General features: G+C 43.3%; 1 protein-coding gene across 1 annotated transcript in view; it reads right to left on the bottom strand.

Annotated features, from left to right (window-relative positions):
• Nucleotides 1-18528, bottom strand: part of SCAMP5 (secretory carrier membrane protein 5) — a 180165-nt gene that overhangs the window by 96629 nt on the left and 65008 nt on the right. The window contains exon 4 of the mRNA XM_086959325.1: nucleotides 12766-12894. Within this exon, the coding sequence (XP_086815451.1) occupies nucleotides 12766-12894 (129 nt within the window). The remainder of the gene's footprint in view (nucleotides 1-12765; nucleotides 12895-18528) is intronic.

Below are 18528 nucleotides of genomic sequence, written 5' to 3' on the forward strand. Positions count from 1 at the left end.
CAAGCATCAAAGACCAGGAACATTTAAAAACTACTCTCTACAAACTTAACTTCCAAAAGGAAGAGTGCAGGCTACTCTTAGTGGCCTCCTTAGATGCTTTAATTGATAAAAAGAGAGGGAATTAGGGGCACCTTTTTCAAATCGAGGATTGCAGACCAGCATGCTCTGACCAGGGACTGACGCAGAATAGAGTGGGACACCATATCAAAGACTGCGCTGAGATCCAGGAGCTTGAGAGCAACAGTACCGCCACCATCTAGTTGTCTCCTGAGATTATCCACCACTCAGAGAAGAGCAGTTTTCATGCTACAAGTGGGCACCTTCCTGGGAAGGGTTCAACAAATGATGGTAAGTAGAGAGCGGACCATTAACGTGCTTTTCCCAAATCTTAGCATAAATTGGGCTGACAGTTTGCCATTGCATTGGCATCAAGAGTTGGCTTTTTAAGTAAATGGGCCACCATAGTGTAGGGTGACTAGAATTTGAGAAGTAAAAAAAAGAGCCAGGCCAGAGAAAGGTAGGACTAAAGCATTTATTCTTCTATATTTTTTCATAACATGTGAAGTGAAGCAGGAACTCCACCCTGCACACCATTGTTCTCCTACTAAGTCTGTCTCTCTCCTATGCTGGGAGCTTTCAATGGACCTCCTCGCGTACTGCCTCACAAAAACAGATGCATTTCTTTAATTATTTGTGACTGCTGAGGCCCCTGTGAAAGGAGATCCTATCTTTCTATTCTGCTTTACAGAATGTCCTGATGTTTGTCCCAAAAAACGGGACATGTTTCAACTAAGAAAAGTGTCTGGACACAGGGACAGTCCTCGGAAAACTGGGTCATGGGATACGTCTGGGAGTTACTTCGAGAGACACTCTGCTCCCAAGTCACCAGGAATGGGCATGGAAAAATAAACAGCGGCAATCTTGTAGTATTACAGCTTAGCAATATCTTTGCAGTTTTGCTGTGAAAGATATAGGGCTGGGGATACTAGAACCAGGTCTAAGAATGATCTAACAATCCCAAAAGCTAAACCAGAGCTGCGCCACTATGAAACAAGCATGTCCATATGAATAATCATAGCTCAGGAAGGTGTAGAATGAGAAATGTTTCTTTCTTGGACATTTAACAGTCTGAAGCGACTGAGAGATAAGCAGCTCGCTTTTCGCCTAGTAGTCCAAACCGGCATACTTTTACGGCGTACCTCTCCCACCCGTGATCACGCCGTTAAACCATGCCGGTTTGGACTTCAGTTACGAAGTCTGGCTGCTAGTGCAAAGAGCCCCCATAAATACATACAGGGTCTAATCATACCAGCATAGTCTCAATCAACTTGTGGCTATCATGGTATGGAATATGCTACTTACCAGTATGCATCTGTTCTTGGCATAGAGGGCTGCAGAGTGGTACATTATGAATAGATCGCCATCTGGTGTTGGGCTCGGATGATTGCACTTTGTTTTTCTCTTGGAGAGTCTTTTTTCTCTTGGTGACTCCTCCCTTGGTTGGTAGTGCGCATGGGCATCGGCTCCATCCTTAGATTGTTTTGCCATAGTAGGGTTAGATGGAGTAGTATAGTAGAATACAGATAAGAGTGCCCATGTAAGTGTATCTAAATAAGATAATGTTGGAACAGACACAGGTTTCCGGGGAGGCTGGGAGGGCATGTACCACTCTGCAGCCCTCTATGCCAAGAACAGATGCATACTGGTAAGTAGCATATTCCGTTCGAGGCATATGGGCTGCAGATGGTACATTATGAATAGACTATATAGCAGTTCTCTCCCTAGCGGTGGTCACCCGTGTCTGTTGCAACTGTCTGAAACAATGTTTTTAATACTGCTTGTCCCACTCTAGCTTGTTGTGTTGTGTGCACATCTACACAATAGTGTTTTGTGAAGGTGTGCGGTGTAACCCAGGTAGCCGCTTTGCATATGTCATCTAGTGGAATGTTTCCCAGAAATGCCATAGATGCTCCTAGTTTACGTGTAGAGTGAGCTCTAGGAGGAACAGTTAATGTCCTCTTTGCCTTTAAGTAGCATATTTGAATGCATTTTACAATCCATCTGGCAATGCCCGCTTTGGAGATGGGATTGCCTTTATGTGTGGGAGAAAACGCAACAAATAGCTGTTTTGTCTTTCTGAAAGTTTGTGTTCTTTCTATGTAGTACAATATGGCCCTTCTAACATCCAGTGTATGTAGGGCTCTTTCAGCTACTGTTTGTGGTTTTGGAAAGAAAACCGGTAATTCCACTGACTGATTGATGTGGAATGCTGAAATAACCTTCGGTAAGAATTTTGGGTTTGTTCTAAGAACCACTTTATTTTGGTGTTGCTGCATAAATGGTTCTTAAATTGTAAAAGCCTGCAGTTCACTTACTCTTCTAAGTGACGTGATAGCTATGAGGAAGGCTACCTTCCATGTGAGGAATTGTATTTCACACCTATGCATAGGTTCAAATGGTGGCCCCATTAGTCTGGTAAGCACTATGTTGAGATTCCAGACTGGGGAAGGTGGTCTTCTTGGTGGAATGACTCTTTTGAGTCCTTCCATGAAAGCTTTAATTGCTGGTACTTTGAACAATGACAGATGTTGTCTGTTTTGTAGGTATGCTGCTATGGCTGCTAGATGAACTCTGATAGAGGTATATGCTAGGTTACATTGATGTAAGTGTAACAAATAGCAAATGATTTGTTTAGTAGATGCGTCCAGAGGGTTGATGTGCTTACTGTTACAGTGTATAGCAAACCTCTTCCATTTTGCTGCATAGCATGCTCTGGTGGTAGGACGTCTTGCTTGTTTAATGATTTCCATGCATTCTGGTGGTAAATCTAAATACCCAAACTCTATGACTTCAGGAGCCAGATCGCTAGGTTCAGTTGTTTGGGATCTGGGTGCATTATTTCTCCATGGTTCTGTGTAAGATGCATGGATAATAACCTTAGCTTTTGATGTGGTACTTGTGAGAGTTGTAGCAGCGTGGTGAACCACGGCTGTCTTGCCCACGTGGGTGCCACTAGTATCATTGTCATTGAATGTTGCTGCAGTTTCCGAACCAGTAATGGAATTAGTGGTAGAGGAGGGAACGCGTACGCAAATCTGTTGGACCAATTTATCCACAGTGCATTGCCCTGGGACCTTTGGTGTGGGTACCTGGATGCGAATTCTTTGCATTTTGCGTTCTGATGATTGGCAAACAGATCTATCTCTGGTTGCCCCCATTTTTGGAAGAATGGCTGTAGTATTTGGTCGTGCAGCTCCCATTCCTGCACTTGTTCTGACTGTCTGCTTAGGATGTCTGCTATTTGGTTTTGAACTCCTGGTAGGTGTTCCGCTAACAGGTAGATCTTTTGAGGAATGGCCCATCTCCATATGTCCTGTGCTAGTCTGGACAGTTGGAGAGAGTGTGTCCCCCCCTGTTTTTGAATATAATACATTGCAGTCATGTTGTCTGTTCTGATCAGGACTGCTTTGCCTGTTATTTGCATTTGGAAGGCTTTTAGTGCTAGAAATATTGCTAATAGTTCTAGGTAGTTGATGTGCAGTTTCTTTTGCTGCACACTCCACTTCCCCTGTACTGTGTATCTGTCCATATGCGCTCCCCATCCGGAGAGCGATGCGTCCGCTGTTATTATTACTTGTGGAATTGGCTCTAGGAACGACCGTCCCTTGGAAATGTTTTCTGTGTTCCACCACTTCAGAGAGCGATACGTCCGGTCGTCCACCAACACCAGGTCTGTAATCTGCCCTTGAGCCTGATTCCACTGTGTCGCTAGACACTCTTGTAGTGGACGCATTTGTAGTCTGGCATGTGGTATTATCAGTATGCAGGAGGACATCATGCCTAATAGTTGCATAAACACTCGTGCTGGTAGTGAGTGTTGTGGTTGAAATCTTTGTATTAGCCCGACCATTGTCTGTACTCTGACTGGGTTGGGGTATGCTATTGCCTTTTCTGTGTCTACTGTAGCCCCCAGGTATTGCTGAATCTGGTTTGGTTGCAGGTGTGATTTTTTGTAGTTCACCGTGAACCCTAGGTGGTGCAGCAATTGAATTGTCTTCTGTGTGTTGTGAAGACATTCTTCCTTTGACTTGGCCTTTATTAGCCAATCGTCCAAGTATGGGAAGACATGTATTTGTTGTCTTCTGAGGTGTGCTGCCACCACAGCTAGGCATTTTGTGAAAACTCTCGGTGCTGTTGTGACACCGAATGGAAGGACTTTGAACTGATAGTGTTGTCCTTCTAACACAAACCTTAGGTATTTTCTGTGGGCTTTGTGAATTGGGATATGAAAGTAAGCGTCTTTTAGATCCAGTGTAGAAAGAAAGTCCCCTTTCTTCAGTAAAGGGAGTACTTTTTGGAGCGTGACCATGTGGAAGTGCTCCGAATTTATGTAAGCATTGAGAGGTTTGAGGTCTAATATTGGTCTTAGGGACCCGTCCTTTTTGGGGATCAGGAAGTATAGAGAGTATACTCCTGTGCCCTGTTGATCTTTTGGGACCTTCTCTATTGCATGCTTTTGTAGAAGTGCTAACAATGTCAGATGATCCCGACTCATTGGACGCTGTTTGGGGGGGATGTTTGGCGGGGTATCTGTGAGTTCTAGGCAATAACCATGTTGGATAATTTGTCTCACCCACTTGTCTGACGTGATGTTTTCCCAGACAGGTAGGAACTGTGATAGACGTCCCCCGACCGGTGTTATGTGGTCTGGGGGGAGTTCTATGAAGTCACTGTTTTGGTGTTGAGGCGTTGCGGTTATTATTATTTCCGCGGCCTCTTCCCTTATTGTTGTTACCTCTGTAACTGCCTCTTGAATTGTGATGTAGGTGTGAAAGATGTGGATTGCTGATTCGTTCCTGTATTCTTTGAGCCCCCTCTATAGGTGGATCTACGAAAGGAACCTCTGTGTGTTGGCTGTTGCAATGCTCCCATTGACTTAGCCGTTTCCGTATATTTCTTCATTTTCTCTAATGTCTCGTCTGTGCTTGAACCAAACAATGTCTTCTGATCAAATGGTTTGTTCAGTAGGGCTGTTTGTACCTCTTGTTTGAATCCTGAGATTCTAAGCCATGCGTGCCTTCTTAGCATGACACTAGTGTTAATAGACCTTGCTGCAGTGTCTGCTGCGTCTAATGCACACTTAATGGAAGTATTCGTTATTATTTTACCTTCCTGTATTAATTGGTCTGCCTTTTTCTGATGTTCCTTTGGGGGATGTGTAAGAAGTTTTTCTAGCTCATCGTAATGTGCCTTGTGTATTGGCTATACGCCAGCTATTCGCTGCCTGTGATGCTACTCTTTTACCTGATGCATCTATTAACTTTGACTCTTTATCTGGTGGGGGAGCCTCTCCTGTAGATAACGAGTTTGCTCTCTTACGAGCGTTTGAGACCACCAGCGAGTCTAGCGGTACATGCCCTCTAATAAATATTGGGTCCTTTGGAGCCGCTTTGTATTTTTTATCAATTCTTGGGTTTAACACCCTGGCTCTCACTGGGTTTTCGAATATCTCATCTGTGTGAGTAAGAAGACCCTTCAACATAGGGAGAGTACCTGATGTTCTCTGTGCATTAGGTAGAGTCTCTAACAAGAAATCCTCTATTTGAGGTTCTGTATGTATATCTACTTTATGGTATTTCGCTGCCCTATTAATGAGCTGCACAAAACCTGTGTTATCATCAGGTGGTGAAGGCTTTGAGGGATATAGCTCTGGGTCGTTGTCTTCATCTGACCCTACATCATAATTTTCCCATGGATCCTCCTCATCTGGGATAGTTTCGTCATCCCCTTGAGGTTCTCCCTCCCCAGATCACTGTCTACATCTGACTGAGGTGTAGCTGGTCTTGGTGTGGAAGGTGTAGGAATATTTGGCCTATTGTGTGGAATAGGAGAAGAGGGTGTTAGTCTAGGACGAGGAGAAGCAGGAGGAGTTATATTCTTCCCCATTGTTCTCTTTTTTGAAGGAAGAGGTTTATCTTCTGACTGTTCACTCTTTCTCTTCTTTGTGACCACTTTCCCAGTTTGTGGATCAATAAACAAGATCTTTTGTTTGGGATCTGTCTGTTGCTCCTGAATCGGTACCGAGGGTCCTGGTTCCGAGAGGTGCTTTTGTTTTCGATCGTCAGATCTTGTTGTTTTCGAAACCGAGTGTTTGCTCGATTCCGACTTTCTTGGTATCGAGTGTCTGTTGGGCGATAAGTCATATTTATGTTTCGACATGGAATGTTTCGATCCCGAGCTGTCCTTTGTATGTAGCCTCGGTGCCGAAGTCGATGTCGCCCTTTTCTCGGATCCGACATGGTGGGAGTCCGAGTGTTTCGGTTTCAGTTTCGGTTTCGTTGCCGGGCCCGAAGGCGGGGCGTCGGAAACTTTTTTCAGCGGTTTGACCGGGCCCGAGGGCGGGGTCGTTACCGCACGGGGTCGGTTTTTCGGTAAGGGGACGTCGTCACTCACGGTTTGTAGCTCGATGAGTTCTTCAGCCTCCGACTGGTCCCCTTCCGACCCCGACTGGTCCTCTTCTTCCTCGATTTGTTCGTCTCCGAACAGCTCCGGGATCGCTTCTGCCTGCATTCTGGAAACCTCGTGTCTTCGAGCTCGACGATTTCTAATCGTTAGCTTGGAGGAGAATGCTGCGCAGGCTTCGCAGTCCCTGGATTCGTGTTCAGGCGATAGACAGAGGTTGCACACCTCGTGTAGGTCCTTGTGTGGGAACTTAGCACCACACGTTGGACATTTTTTGAATGGAGTCCTTTCCATGGACTCCGGGCTTGACTGCGTCGAGAAAGGCCTCCTGTTCTTCGACGTAGTTCCAAGTTTTTCTCTTCTATTTTGAATTTGTAACGCGTCGGAATGGAAATGAACGCGTTCGAATAACAATACCGTCGAATTGGAAAGGGAATACGCGCCGAAAATCACTTTCTTGCGAAGTTGATCTGGAGCGTCTCGATCTTCATCCGAACCCGATGGCGGAAAAAAAACAATCTAAGGATGGAGCCGATGCCCATGCGCACTACCAACCAAGGGAGGAGTCACCAAGAGAAAAAAGACTCTCCAAGAGAAAAACAAAGTGCAATCATCCGAGCCCAACACCAGATGGCGATCTATTCATAATGTACCATCTGCAGCCCATATGCCTCGAACACAACGTTTACAACGCGCGCGGTACAACAAAGTACCATTACCACGCAGTTATAACAGCGATAGTTGTTGCAACGAATTGCGCTGGGTGGCGCTCAAGGATAATAAATCCTTTAATTTACTATCCCAACACCTTCCCTACTATCCACGGGGACTGGTGTTGGAATAGTAAATTATATTTTTTAAATTTGCGCCCCCCCAACGCAAGTCATTGTAACGACTTGCGTTGTTACAACCACGTTGTAATGGTACTTCGTTGTACCGCGCGCGTGGTAGTGACATACATCAGGCTATCATACCACAGTAGTGATTTATCAACTTACAACTATTGGAAATTAGACCACATTTAATAACGTTTGGATCTTTATATGGATCACTCATTCAACATACAAATCAGGTGATAGATTTCTATTCCTGCTCAGAGCAATCTACCTACCAGGCAACAAACCGATCTACTCATCTCTCAGTCGCCCCAGACTGCTAAATGCCCTGAAGAAGACAGGGTGTGGAATTTATTAAAATATCTACTTGTCCATGGGGCAGGTTGCTTCATAAATCTACTTGTCCTGTAACAAAATCCACTTGTCCCTTTGGTGCCATGTTGTGCGGCGACAAATTATGGCAATCTCATTATAAAAGAGCTCTTATATAGCCTCTCGGATTATGCCAGGGCTCATACCATGGTAGTGTTTGAATACTAGTAATCCCTCTATGTTGCTACGTTTCCGCAGATCTACATACTGGGACTGAAGGTAGTGGTAAACAATAGTTCCAGGGGTGGAATGTCCTTTTGAGTCTGTGCAAACCTACTAACTTGCATGTTTTAAGGGTTTTCAACAACTCTTCTCTCATTTTTTCCAATACTGAGAAATGTTGGAAATTTACTCCTGACAATGACTGAGGAAAACCTTCTTCCGGAGTTGGGAAAAAAGTGGTTGGAGGGAAAACAAACTGGCAAACACTCAGGCTGGTTTTCGCATGAGCAAATCTACACATGCATATTTAAATCATGCTAAAATGCAGTTCTCAAATATTTTCTAGGAGTACTAATTCATGCCCTACTGCTGTAAATTCTTTTGAATTCACGAAAGCCATATAGCTGCCCTTAATGCAAGGACATAAACCAAGGGTGCGTTTTGAGACTTTCTTTCATTATTGGGCCCCTAATTTGGTCTGGTGTTAACCATGACCTTTAGTGTTTATTAAAATTCTCTCTCTGTATCAGCTGGCTTCACGTGAGTGACAGCATTCTGCTTTTTCATAAGGAGTATATCGGCGCACAAAGTAGTTTTGTTCAGTGAAAGTAACTAACGTGGAAGTGTGTGCTTTTTTTAGACCAAAAGCAATTTTTTGCTTTTGCCAATGTTTGTTATAATGGCGAGGGTCCGGCAGTTCTCACATCAATAAGGTTTTTAAAAAACCATGCCACAACAAGTCACGCATTTCCAAAGCTAAAAAGCTGACCACCATTTCAGACCTACTGGCTTTGCCAATGCTTATTTATTATTATTATGTTCCCAACATCTTATTGAAACTGGTTACACTGATTTTCTAATATGAATGTTTTGGGAAAATACTAGCATGCATCAACACATTTTAATAAATGATGCTGCAAAGAAATGGTACCTGAAATTTTATAGTAGTTGAGCAAAAAAATGTTTTTCCTACTTTCATGTTTTAAGAACATTTTATATTGAAAGCAAAGAATCATTAACCTTGCTTTCAAGCTTCTGTAAATATTTGCATCTAATCAAAGAGCATTCTGGGATCATTATGCATAGCCTCATATTGCTAAACTTTGAAACCATGTGTACACATTTTTATACTGGAACCACTGTCAGTGGTGCAGTCAGAACTTACATTTACTGAGAGCGCTCAGCCTAATAATAAAGGCTCTCAATTATTGAATACATACATACAAGTTTGAACCGCATTAACATATGCACACACATATTAACTTAACTGCAGGCAGTGCCCTTTCTTGGTCCTTAACCCTTTCGATGCTGATGACGAGCTCAGCTCGTCATCACCCACGGGTGTCGTGTGCTGATGACGAGCTGAGCTCGTCATAGTGCCACTAAAATGGCATTTTCCAGCACTGGGGGGGAAAACGCCCAGCAGCCATGTGGTTAATGTGGTACTGCAAACTGGCAGCCAAAGGGTCCGTGCTTCAGGGGGTTGGGCCTGCTTGTCCCAAGGACAAAATGCACATTAAAACTTGTTGCCCGTGACCCCAAACAATATGTCCTGGGCGTCGGGCTATAGGAATTCCACATCCCTGAAAGAAGTTCTATGTTATAGGACGAAATGCGTTGGCTTTTGCTTGTTTTGAAAGAAAAAATAAAGAAGAAAATGTTCTCATTCTACGCTTTACTGAGCTATGATTCTTCATATGCTTGTTTCAAAGTGGTGCAGCTCTGATTTAGTGTTGGTCTAATTTCCCCTTCAGATGGGGGGTGCTCCTGGACAAGGAACACCTTTGGAACAACAGGATATTTTAATACTCCGATTACATTGGTGATTCTTTTTGATTGGTGCCACAAGTGTTTGTTCCATTCCTTTGTGTTTCCAATCCCAAAAAGTTCCTTGGATGAATTGTGCGCATTCGAAATTTTATTAGAATATAATTCTGCCAAAGCTACAGGACAATTCCTTAACAGGTCTCTTAAGTTTTGATTTGGCCTTATCTCCATAAATCTTATGCCATGCTCACTGTAGTTGCTTACATTTTCTCTTAAGTATCAACAGGGAACTTGAACTTGCACAGCAACAGGGAAATTGAACTTGCACAGCTTAGCCTCTCGAAAGGCTTCTACTTGCTGTGAGGATGTAGATGGGCCTGGGAACTCGAGCTGCATCGGGACCAGCGAGAGAATCGCCTCCTCGGTAGAATAGAAGCAAGACTGAGAGGCATGGGGACCCCCTTTAGCTTTCTTCAAAGAGTGGAATAGAAAAGCAGTCAAGCAGGGACAGGGACTGTTTCTTTTGTGAAATACCCGAAGACTTCGACAGGGAGGAAGAGCTACCTCGTAAACGACTTTGGGACAGCAGAGGGTCCATGCTTCTGACTTCAAGTCAGAGTGAGACCTGCGGAGACCCTTCCAGTGCTGTGCCATGCAGAGCTACATTTCACATGTTCAAGTTCATCTGGGTGCAGTCGTTGCTGGCCTTAGAGCCATGTGACAAGCCCAAGCACCAAAGGTGCACCTTGTGGGGATTGGTTATAAACATCTGTTTTTGACAATCACAGAAGACTTAAACCCTGTCCTAGAGTGACATCCCTTGCATAATGCAAAAGAAATCTCTCCAGAAGTGTAGAAACCCCCCCAAAAAGGAGCAAAGCTTTGTATCCGCGTCTGAAGGTGCAGAAAGAAAGAACCTGATGCAATCCAGAGCAGAATACCATTGACTCAGAACTGTACGACTCTACCTGCAAGTGCGTAGGAGCACTGCTTTGACATTTTCCAGAACCAGTTTGGTGGTTGGGTAGTCACAAGGTGAGAAATCTGGGGTTAGAAGTATCCATAAAAAATAAATGTACTCTGACTTAATAACACAAATAAGTCTGCACCCCAGCAAGTCTCTGCAAATAAGTATTAATCACTCTGTATCTGCTCTGCTATTAAGTCAACTCTTTGGCCCTCTGTAGAATCAGCTGGAATTCTTCTACTTCTGCAAATTTTGACATCAAGACATTAATTTTGGCTGTTTTTTCACCCTGAATGTCCCTGGTTTTGTCTTTTAATCAAGTGCAAACGCCAGAAGAATGGTAGAAGATAGTTTCAGAATGAAGGCTCATTTCATCTATTTACAATGTAGCAACTCTGAAATGGAGGGTTGCTAATGTGCCCTTGAGCTAATCGAATTGGTGCACAATTGAAGTTTCCCTACTAAACAGAAACCAAATCCTCAAACATTAGAGCAGGAAAATTCTTGTGGGATGGATACTTTCTTACTCAACCTCAGAATCTCATATCTGAGTGAAGTAAAGGTTAAGTCCAAAGCTTTATTATTCAGTTTGGTGGATTTGGTCTGAGGAGCCAGATATTTGTTCTGAGGAACCTAGATATTTAACAATTAGTCCCAGGATTTATGAAGAAGAAACAAGTCTCTGCAAAAGTGAGCAGACCTGGGCAGTTCAGAAAAGGTAGTCAGTGCCTCTTTGAGGAACAGCAGCTAAGTGTATGTAGCTGGAGGTTGCCCCTATTCAATGGCAAGTAAAAAGCTCTCAAATAGTGGTGGTAACTTTCTATCTGGCACTAACCTAAAGTCTCCACCCTATTCATCTAAGAGCGACAGCTTCTATACCACAAAGAAACCCATGGTCTACTTTGGATCCAGCGCTTCTTGAACTGCAACAAGAGACCACATACAACACAAGAATGTCCTGGCTACAGGCTACCCAGAGACGAGAAGCAAGACTTGTCATAGTCAGCCATCAATAACTTCTTGCACCTCTGTGGTATATGAAGCTTGTTTTTAATGTTATGTGTGGTATATGAAGCTTGATATTAATGTTATGTGTGGTATATGAAGCTTGTTATTAATGTTATGTGTGGCAGATGATTTACTCAATCCAGTCAAATAAAAAAATCCAATATAAAAATATAAAATCTTATCTGCTTCTAAAAGGGGAGATAGCAAATGAAAAATCATGATTCACCTAAAAGGGAGATGCACAAGATAAACCATATAACTTGATGGATGAAGCGAATTTGCATAAGGATGCCCACACGTGGGATTCCTAATTGTTTGAGTGATCGCATTTAGTTTGAGAAGATTGTCTGATGCTTCTGACCTGTGGAGGTAATTTCCAACCAGCTGGGAATACGGTTAAAGGAGTATGAAACAACATACTACCTATTTTGCAAAATTTAATAAATTCACTTTATGATTAGCCACAACCTTAACTTATCATATTAAGATAGCAAAGTTGAATAATACATCAAGAGCACACATATAGGGTATAAATTCTAGCAAAGTCAACTATGTCCTTCATTTGTCCAGTCTGGTAAATGAGAACCAGTAATTTGGTTAAGCACAGAAAGTTATTAGCATTTAACAAAGAAGACTCATTAGGAAAAGTGCGCTATAAGCGCAAAAACGATTATTACGTTGATTCTTACAAATACAATGGTATTGTTGTGGGGTTTCAACATGTGCACAATGTAATTTGTTTTAAGCTAATCAATTTGAAATATCTACTGTGATATATATTAAGCAATAATATTTTTACTAATCAGTTAACTGGCAATGCCATTTGTCTTTTATAGATGCAAGTGATTAGTATACTTAGAAAGTCAGCAGCCAGCAGGATAAAAAGGAGAAAAGCACAAAGAAAAAAAAAAAAGGATAAAGGGCCGCTTTAGATTTACAGTTTTAAATATGTCTAGTGGGGCATGGCGAGGGAGGTCTAGGCACTGCATCTTTCAGAGGTGGGCATGCAAGGTTGTTCTAGGTAGGACCACTTCGAAGAGGTAGACATTCAGGGTGGAGCATGACTGGAGGGCCTAGACACTGCACCTCAAAGGCGCTGCCCTTTCCTAAGGGTAGATGAATGAAAAGTAGATGGGCCAATTGGTTCTACACATTAAACCTCCCATGGGACCAAAATATTAAGACACTTACATGCCCAGAGGTAGTAAAGTCGTTTCACCAAGGTGCGATGATGCTCAGGGATCTCGCCCTCAAAGTCCTGGTAGAAACATGGCTTCAGGGGTATGAAGCGTGGCAGCGGCGGAAAGTTATTCATCTTTTCTGTACAAGGAATCAAAACATTTATTTAAAATTGAGAGTGCTAAAAACACATCACCATTTGCAGCAATAAAAAGCCACGTATGGCGTCCAAGGCATGCCTGAAATACAGTCAATTCAAGAGGGAACAAAATTCCAACCAACTATGTATAGCGCTTGACTATTTCTTCCACACATACATCTGCAATTGGTGATACATTTGGTTTTATTGTCAATGCACTGCGGATGACGTCACATAGTACATCACTTATGACATGCTCAGTGACATCACTGATGACATCTCAACTGACATCACTGATGACATCATCCAGTGAATGTAAGTTTCTGTAAAGTATGAAAAAAAATTATATATATATATATATTATATATATCCAGTCATGCCAAACTTGTACGATTTGAAGAAGAAGCTGACACCATGAATCTGAATCCAAACTTGATTTATTAGATCAGTGTCTGCTTAGACGCGTTTCGGCGTTGCCACCTTATTCACTACCATGTCATGAATGATGTAATATGTGACATCATCAGCATTGGATTGCGGATGCGCGAAATATATAGTTAGTGCAACTAACTATATGTGGAATTTCATTGGTTTTATATCAATAAAATGTCCAGCTAACTATATAGGAGGAATTTCAATGGTTTTTTATATGTTAATTCCTAACTATATAAGGGCTAAAACCTATGGTTTTTTCAGTGAATTTCATTGGTTTTTTAAAGGCTAATTTCTAACTATATATAGTCTATAACCTATGGTTTTTTCAGTGAATTTCATTGGTTTTTTAAAAGCTAATATATATATATATATATATATATATATATATATATATATATATATATATATATATATATTTTAACGGGAGGGTGGTGACACTCCTCTACAGCAAGCAGGTTCTCTCTGAGCGCCTGCACTCCCATGCCTCCATTTCGAGCTCTGCGGGAATACTTTCCGAGCGATGGCACCACCAAGGCGCAGGCTGCTTGGGTCTCCTGGGTAAGAGCGCCGCTGTGCTGCATTTGTAAAATAAATGAAAAATAAGAAATGCGGCAAGTGCAGTGATTTTCCTTAGGCGCCACTGCCGCCACTGCTGAAACCCAAATCTGCGTGGCCTTGGTTCACCCTCGCCTCTCTCTTCCTCGCCTACATATACTGCTCACACTTGCAGGTGGCTCCAATCCTGCCTTCTCCCGGTGTCACTGTTACATGTCTTTCTTCGTCTATCCTTCTCATATTTTACGCCTTTCTCCCTCTTACTCTGGTTCAAAGTTTGATGATGAAAGGTAAGTCCTAGTCCTGAAAAATTAGTGTCTCCTGGGAGTTTTCAGCAAAGATTCATTCAGCAGGTCAGGTGACACCGGGCCGCTAGGGCGTCCACCCCGCCCATATTATGGCTTTCTTTTAGCGTCCCTTTTCCCTCGCTTTTATTGGGACACATGTGTCCCTGGTACCACTGGCAGCCGATGCCGACCGCCGGCCTGAATTTAGCGCTGGGCACTGCCCGTTTAACTGGGCAGCGCCCGCAAACCTGAGCACTGGGTTACCTCAAAAAGGCTTGTCACACATTACCGGGATCTCGGTCCGGCATGGCAAGGGCGAGTCTCAAGACTGCGGGCTCCAGCACCAAACACCACGCCACGCCGGTCCCCTCGCCCACCCCCGCCGACGGGGCATGAGCAAATGAGACCGGATCTCCCTGCTCCCCCAGCCGTGTACACTCACCAGGGGCTCTCAGGCGGAGGCTCCTCTCTCTTGGGCGGCGGAGCCTCGCGGTTCTCGTGGCCGGGCTCTGCTCTCGTGGGCGGCGGGGCTCCCTCCTCGGGGGAGCCTCACAGGGGGACAGTGTTTCATTCTTCTCTCTGCAGGAGCGCGGAGTGGCATCCCGACCGCTTCCTGATTTCTGCACTTCCTGCTTTGGGCAGCCAATCACGGCGAGCCTACCGGGCCCCGCCCACAACCAGGCGGCCATCTTGAGGCGGCTCGGGCCGCGGCGGTGATCTCGGGGGTAAAACGAGGGGTGGGCATCCTCGAAATTAAAATAAAAACATTATAAAATAAAAGACAGAAGCCCCCCCAAAAAAAATTTTAACGAAAAATCGCGGGGTGCCAACACTTCTTCGATGAACTGCTGACAGCCAATCAGATCTCACGATGAGATGCTGACAGCCAATCAGATCTCACGATCAGAGATATGTGGTTAGGCTCTGCCCAGATATATAATTTGATTCTCTTCTGATTTTCTCAGGAACTACTGGAGGGATTTACACTATTTAACCAAAAGCGTGATCTGCGTACCAGACGCTACCATTTTGACAAGTTTGATGTGGTTCAAGCTGTAGCCGTGTCTAAAGGTCCTATGGAAATTAACATGGGGAAAACACGTTTTGGGACCCCCCTTTTTTCTCAGCCCCCACTTGACCAATCCCCCCCAAACTTTCAGGGAAGGAGAGGAGCGGAGCGAGCCATCTTCTTTGAGAAATTTGAGAAGATTCATCAACCAGCGCCAAAGTTATTCTCAATAGAATGTTGGTGATTTCCTATGGAAACTAGGTCCTAACTATATATACCTACTGGCTACTACCAGTAGGTTATATATATATATATATATATATATATATTATATATATTCGGTACGTTGTCGTCTCAGCAGCCAGTGAAACTGTAATAAAGACGAGGCAAATCCAATAGATGGTGCGTGTTTTTTATTCTTCAACCCAACACCACTCTGCCATGACGCGTTTCGGCCTGACGAGGCCTTGATCACATGACAACGTCACGGAGGCGGACTAACCAATTTAAAGTGCACAGTGCCATTGTTGTACATAGACATAGATAAAATACTATATACATGCATTACTTACGTTAAAATAACGCCAATGGGAATTTCTACAGTACCATAGTTTTAACATTGGAATTGCACACAAATGTTGTACACATGGTTTTGCTCAACAGCCTTTGCAATTGAGAATAGTAATAAAACACAAATAATTATCTAAAACGTTTTAAAATATAAATATTCCAATTCATTGCAAAGGTAAAAGACATGGCTTCCCTCAAGCCTAAGTAAAATGTGTGTATAAAACCAGATCAGCTATGTACAAATATCAGCATCACTAACCAGTTATAACCTATACACATATTTACAAGGAAGCTAAAACCAATTCCGTCAACATAATAGAAAGTGACCGAAAGGTACATTAGGCCCAAGTGGGCTAACCATAAAATTTGTGCAAAGCAATGTATGTCACATAAAATGCATATATATGTCTACTAGCAATGGTCAAACAAAATTAGTAAAAGATATATTTGTGTGATAAATAATAGTGCTACCTGTGAAGTAACAAAAAAGTGATCTAAAATATCATATGTGCTCTATAAATGGATCTGGGAGGCATACATTTCATTACTCAAAAGAATGTACCTATAAATTTAAATGATTATATACAAGATTTACTAATGTGGTTCCAATTTCATAAATAAGTGTAACAGTCTTCGCTGGCATTGAGACCATTAGGTATTTTCATATCGAGCAGGATAATGTGTCTTGTCTCGTATATATATATCTTCCAAAAATCGCTCCAGCACTTGAGGCCGCACTCCAAGCAGAGGTAAGAAACATCTTTATTTTACTGAAACAGGCAGCCTCCCCTCCCCGCCCATCTTCATCAGAGGCAAGCGTGAACAGGAAAGTTTTCGTGCATAACTAACTGCCTCTGCATGCTCATAAAGATGTTTCTTACCTCTGCTTTGAATGCGGCCTCAAGTGCTGGAGCGATTTTTGGAAGATTTATTCACGGCATGCCTCAGGCCGTGGGGGCGACGCACCACCCGAGGAAAGGAGGAGTTCGGGACCGCTCGAGGAGCAACTACTCCTTGAATTGGGCATCGGAGGTGCTTTGAACAAAAACAGGCAGAGTCTCCTCCGGGGGCTCAATGTGGGCTGCAGAAATGGTCCTTGATTAAACGTGAACAGGTAACCCACTGGAGAGCACAAATGGTGCTGAATTGAACTACACTACCCAGCATGCAATAACAACGGAAGTAATCAGGCACACCGGAGGCCAAGCGAAAACATTTAAATGAGCATGCAGAGGCAGTTAGTTATGCACGAAAACTTTCCTGTTCACGCTTGCCTCTGATGAAGATGGGCAAATCCATTGAAACACGTTAGGCAAAAGGACATTAGTACGGGAGGGGAAGCTGCCTGTTTCAGCAAAATAAAGATGTTTCTTACCTCTGCTTGGAGTGCGGCCTCAAGTGCTGGAGCGATTTTTGGAAGATATATATATATACTGCATTTCTAAGGAACTGTCCGGAGGTAATTGCGGAGTACTCCCCGATACTATGCCATGAAACGATGAATTATAAGAACCTTGCTGTCACCTTAAATTCGATCTGTTGGGCACTAGTCCTTTCTCGATGTTAATAGTTACGTTTATTTAAAAAAAGCTAACGAACCCATCCCCTGTGAAGCTGCATATGATTAAGCCTCATGGAGGCGAAACGCGTCATGCAATGCTGTCTCCATTAAAGAAACTGAAAACCGCACAATTGGAGTGGCCATCATTGAGTTACATACTGTAACTTACAGGTGGTGATTTGTAAGGTATCTGACACACCTTGGAAGGATGGCCCTGACTCGATTGGTGGAGGCGCTTTCCTTGTCAGGATCGTGAGACATTGGAGAGAATCCAGTTTAAAAGCGCCCGCCGGCTGTGAAATGGAATTCTACTACAGAAAGATGAAGTGGCCTCGGTGAGGGGCCCGCCTTGACTGCAGAGATGAACACAACGCAGCCAGAGTCGGTGACGGAGACTGTCTCCAAGCCCGTTGTGCTGGAAGGTGCTTTTTGGAGGACAAATAAATATAAAAGAACATAACGTGGATGGTAGCGAGATACCCTTTGGAGCACATCGCTGCCGGGAAATACAAGCCACACTTGGAATTCTTCCTTTTAAAGGCACTTTGTATAGGGCTGCCGACTGACCCGAAGGAGAAAATCTTGCCAAAAACAACATTGGGGGACATTACTCACCTAGAGACAGCAATGGTGCATTCTGGTCACTGTGGTTCAAAGGACACAGGGGAAAAAACAGTAATGAACAGTATCGGGAAACATGCACAAGAAATACTGCATTTCTAAGGAACTGTCCGGAGGTAATTACGGAGTACTTCCCGATACTATGCCATGAAACGATGAATTATAAGAACCTTGCAGTCACCTTAAATTCCAACTGTTGGGCACTAGTCCTTTCTCGATGTTAATAGTTACGATTATTTAAAAAAAGCTAACGAACCCATCCCCTGTGAAGCTGCATATGATTAAGCCTCATGGAGGCGAAACGCGTCATGCAATGCTGTCTCCATTAAAGAAACTGAAAACAGCACAATTGGAGTGGCCGTCATTGAGTTACTTACTGTAACTTACAGTTGATATATATATATATATATATATATATATTAAAACCTAGTTTCCATAGGAAATCCGCAACATTCTATTTGGAATAACTTGGGCGCCGGTGGACGAATGTTCGTGAATTTCTCCAAGAAAATGGCCTGCTCCGCTCCTTCACTGAAAGCTTGGGGGTGATTCGTGAAGCGGGGGCTGAGAAAAAAAGGAGGTCCCATAACGTGTTTTC

Source organism: Lissotriton vulgaris, chromosome 2_2 (genome assembly GCF_964263255.1).
Source record: "Lissotriton vulgaris chromosome 2_2, aLisVul1.2, whole genome shotgun sequence".
NCBI classification, from domain to species: domain Eukaryota; kingdom Metazoa; phylum Chordata; class Amphibia; order Caudata; family Salamandridae; genus Lissotriton; species Lissotriton vulgaris.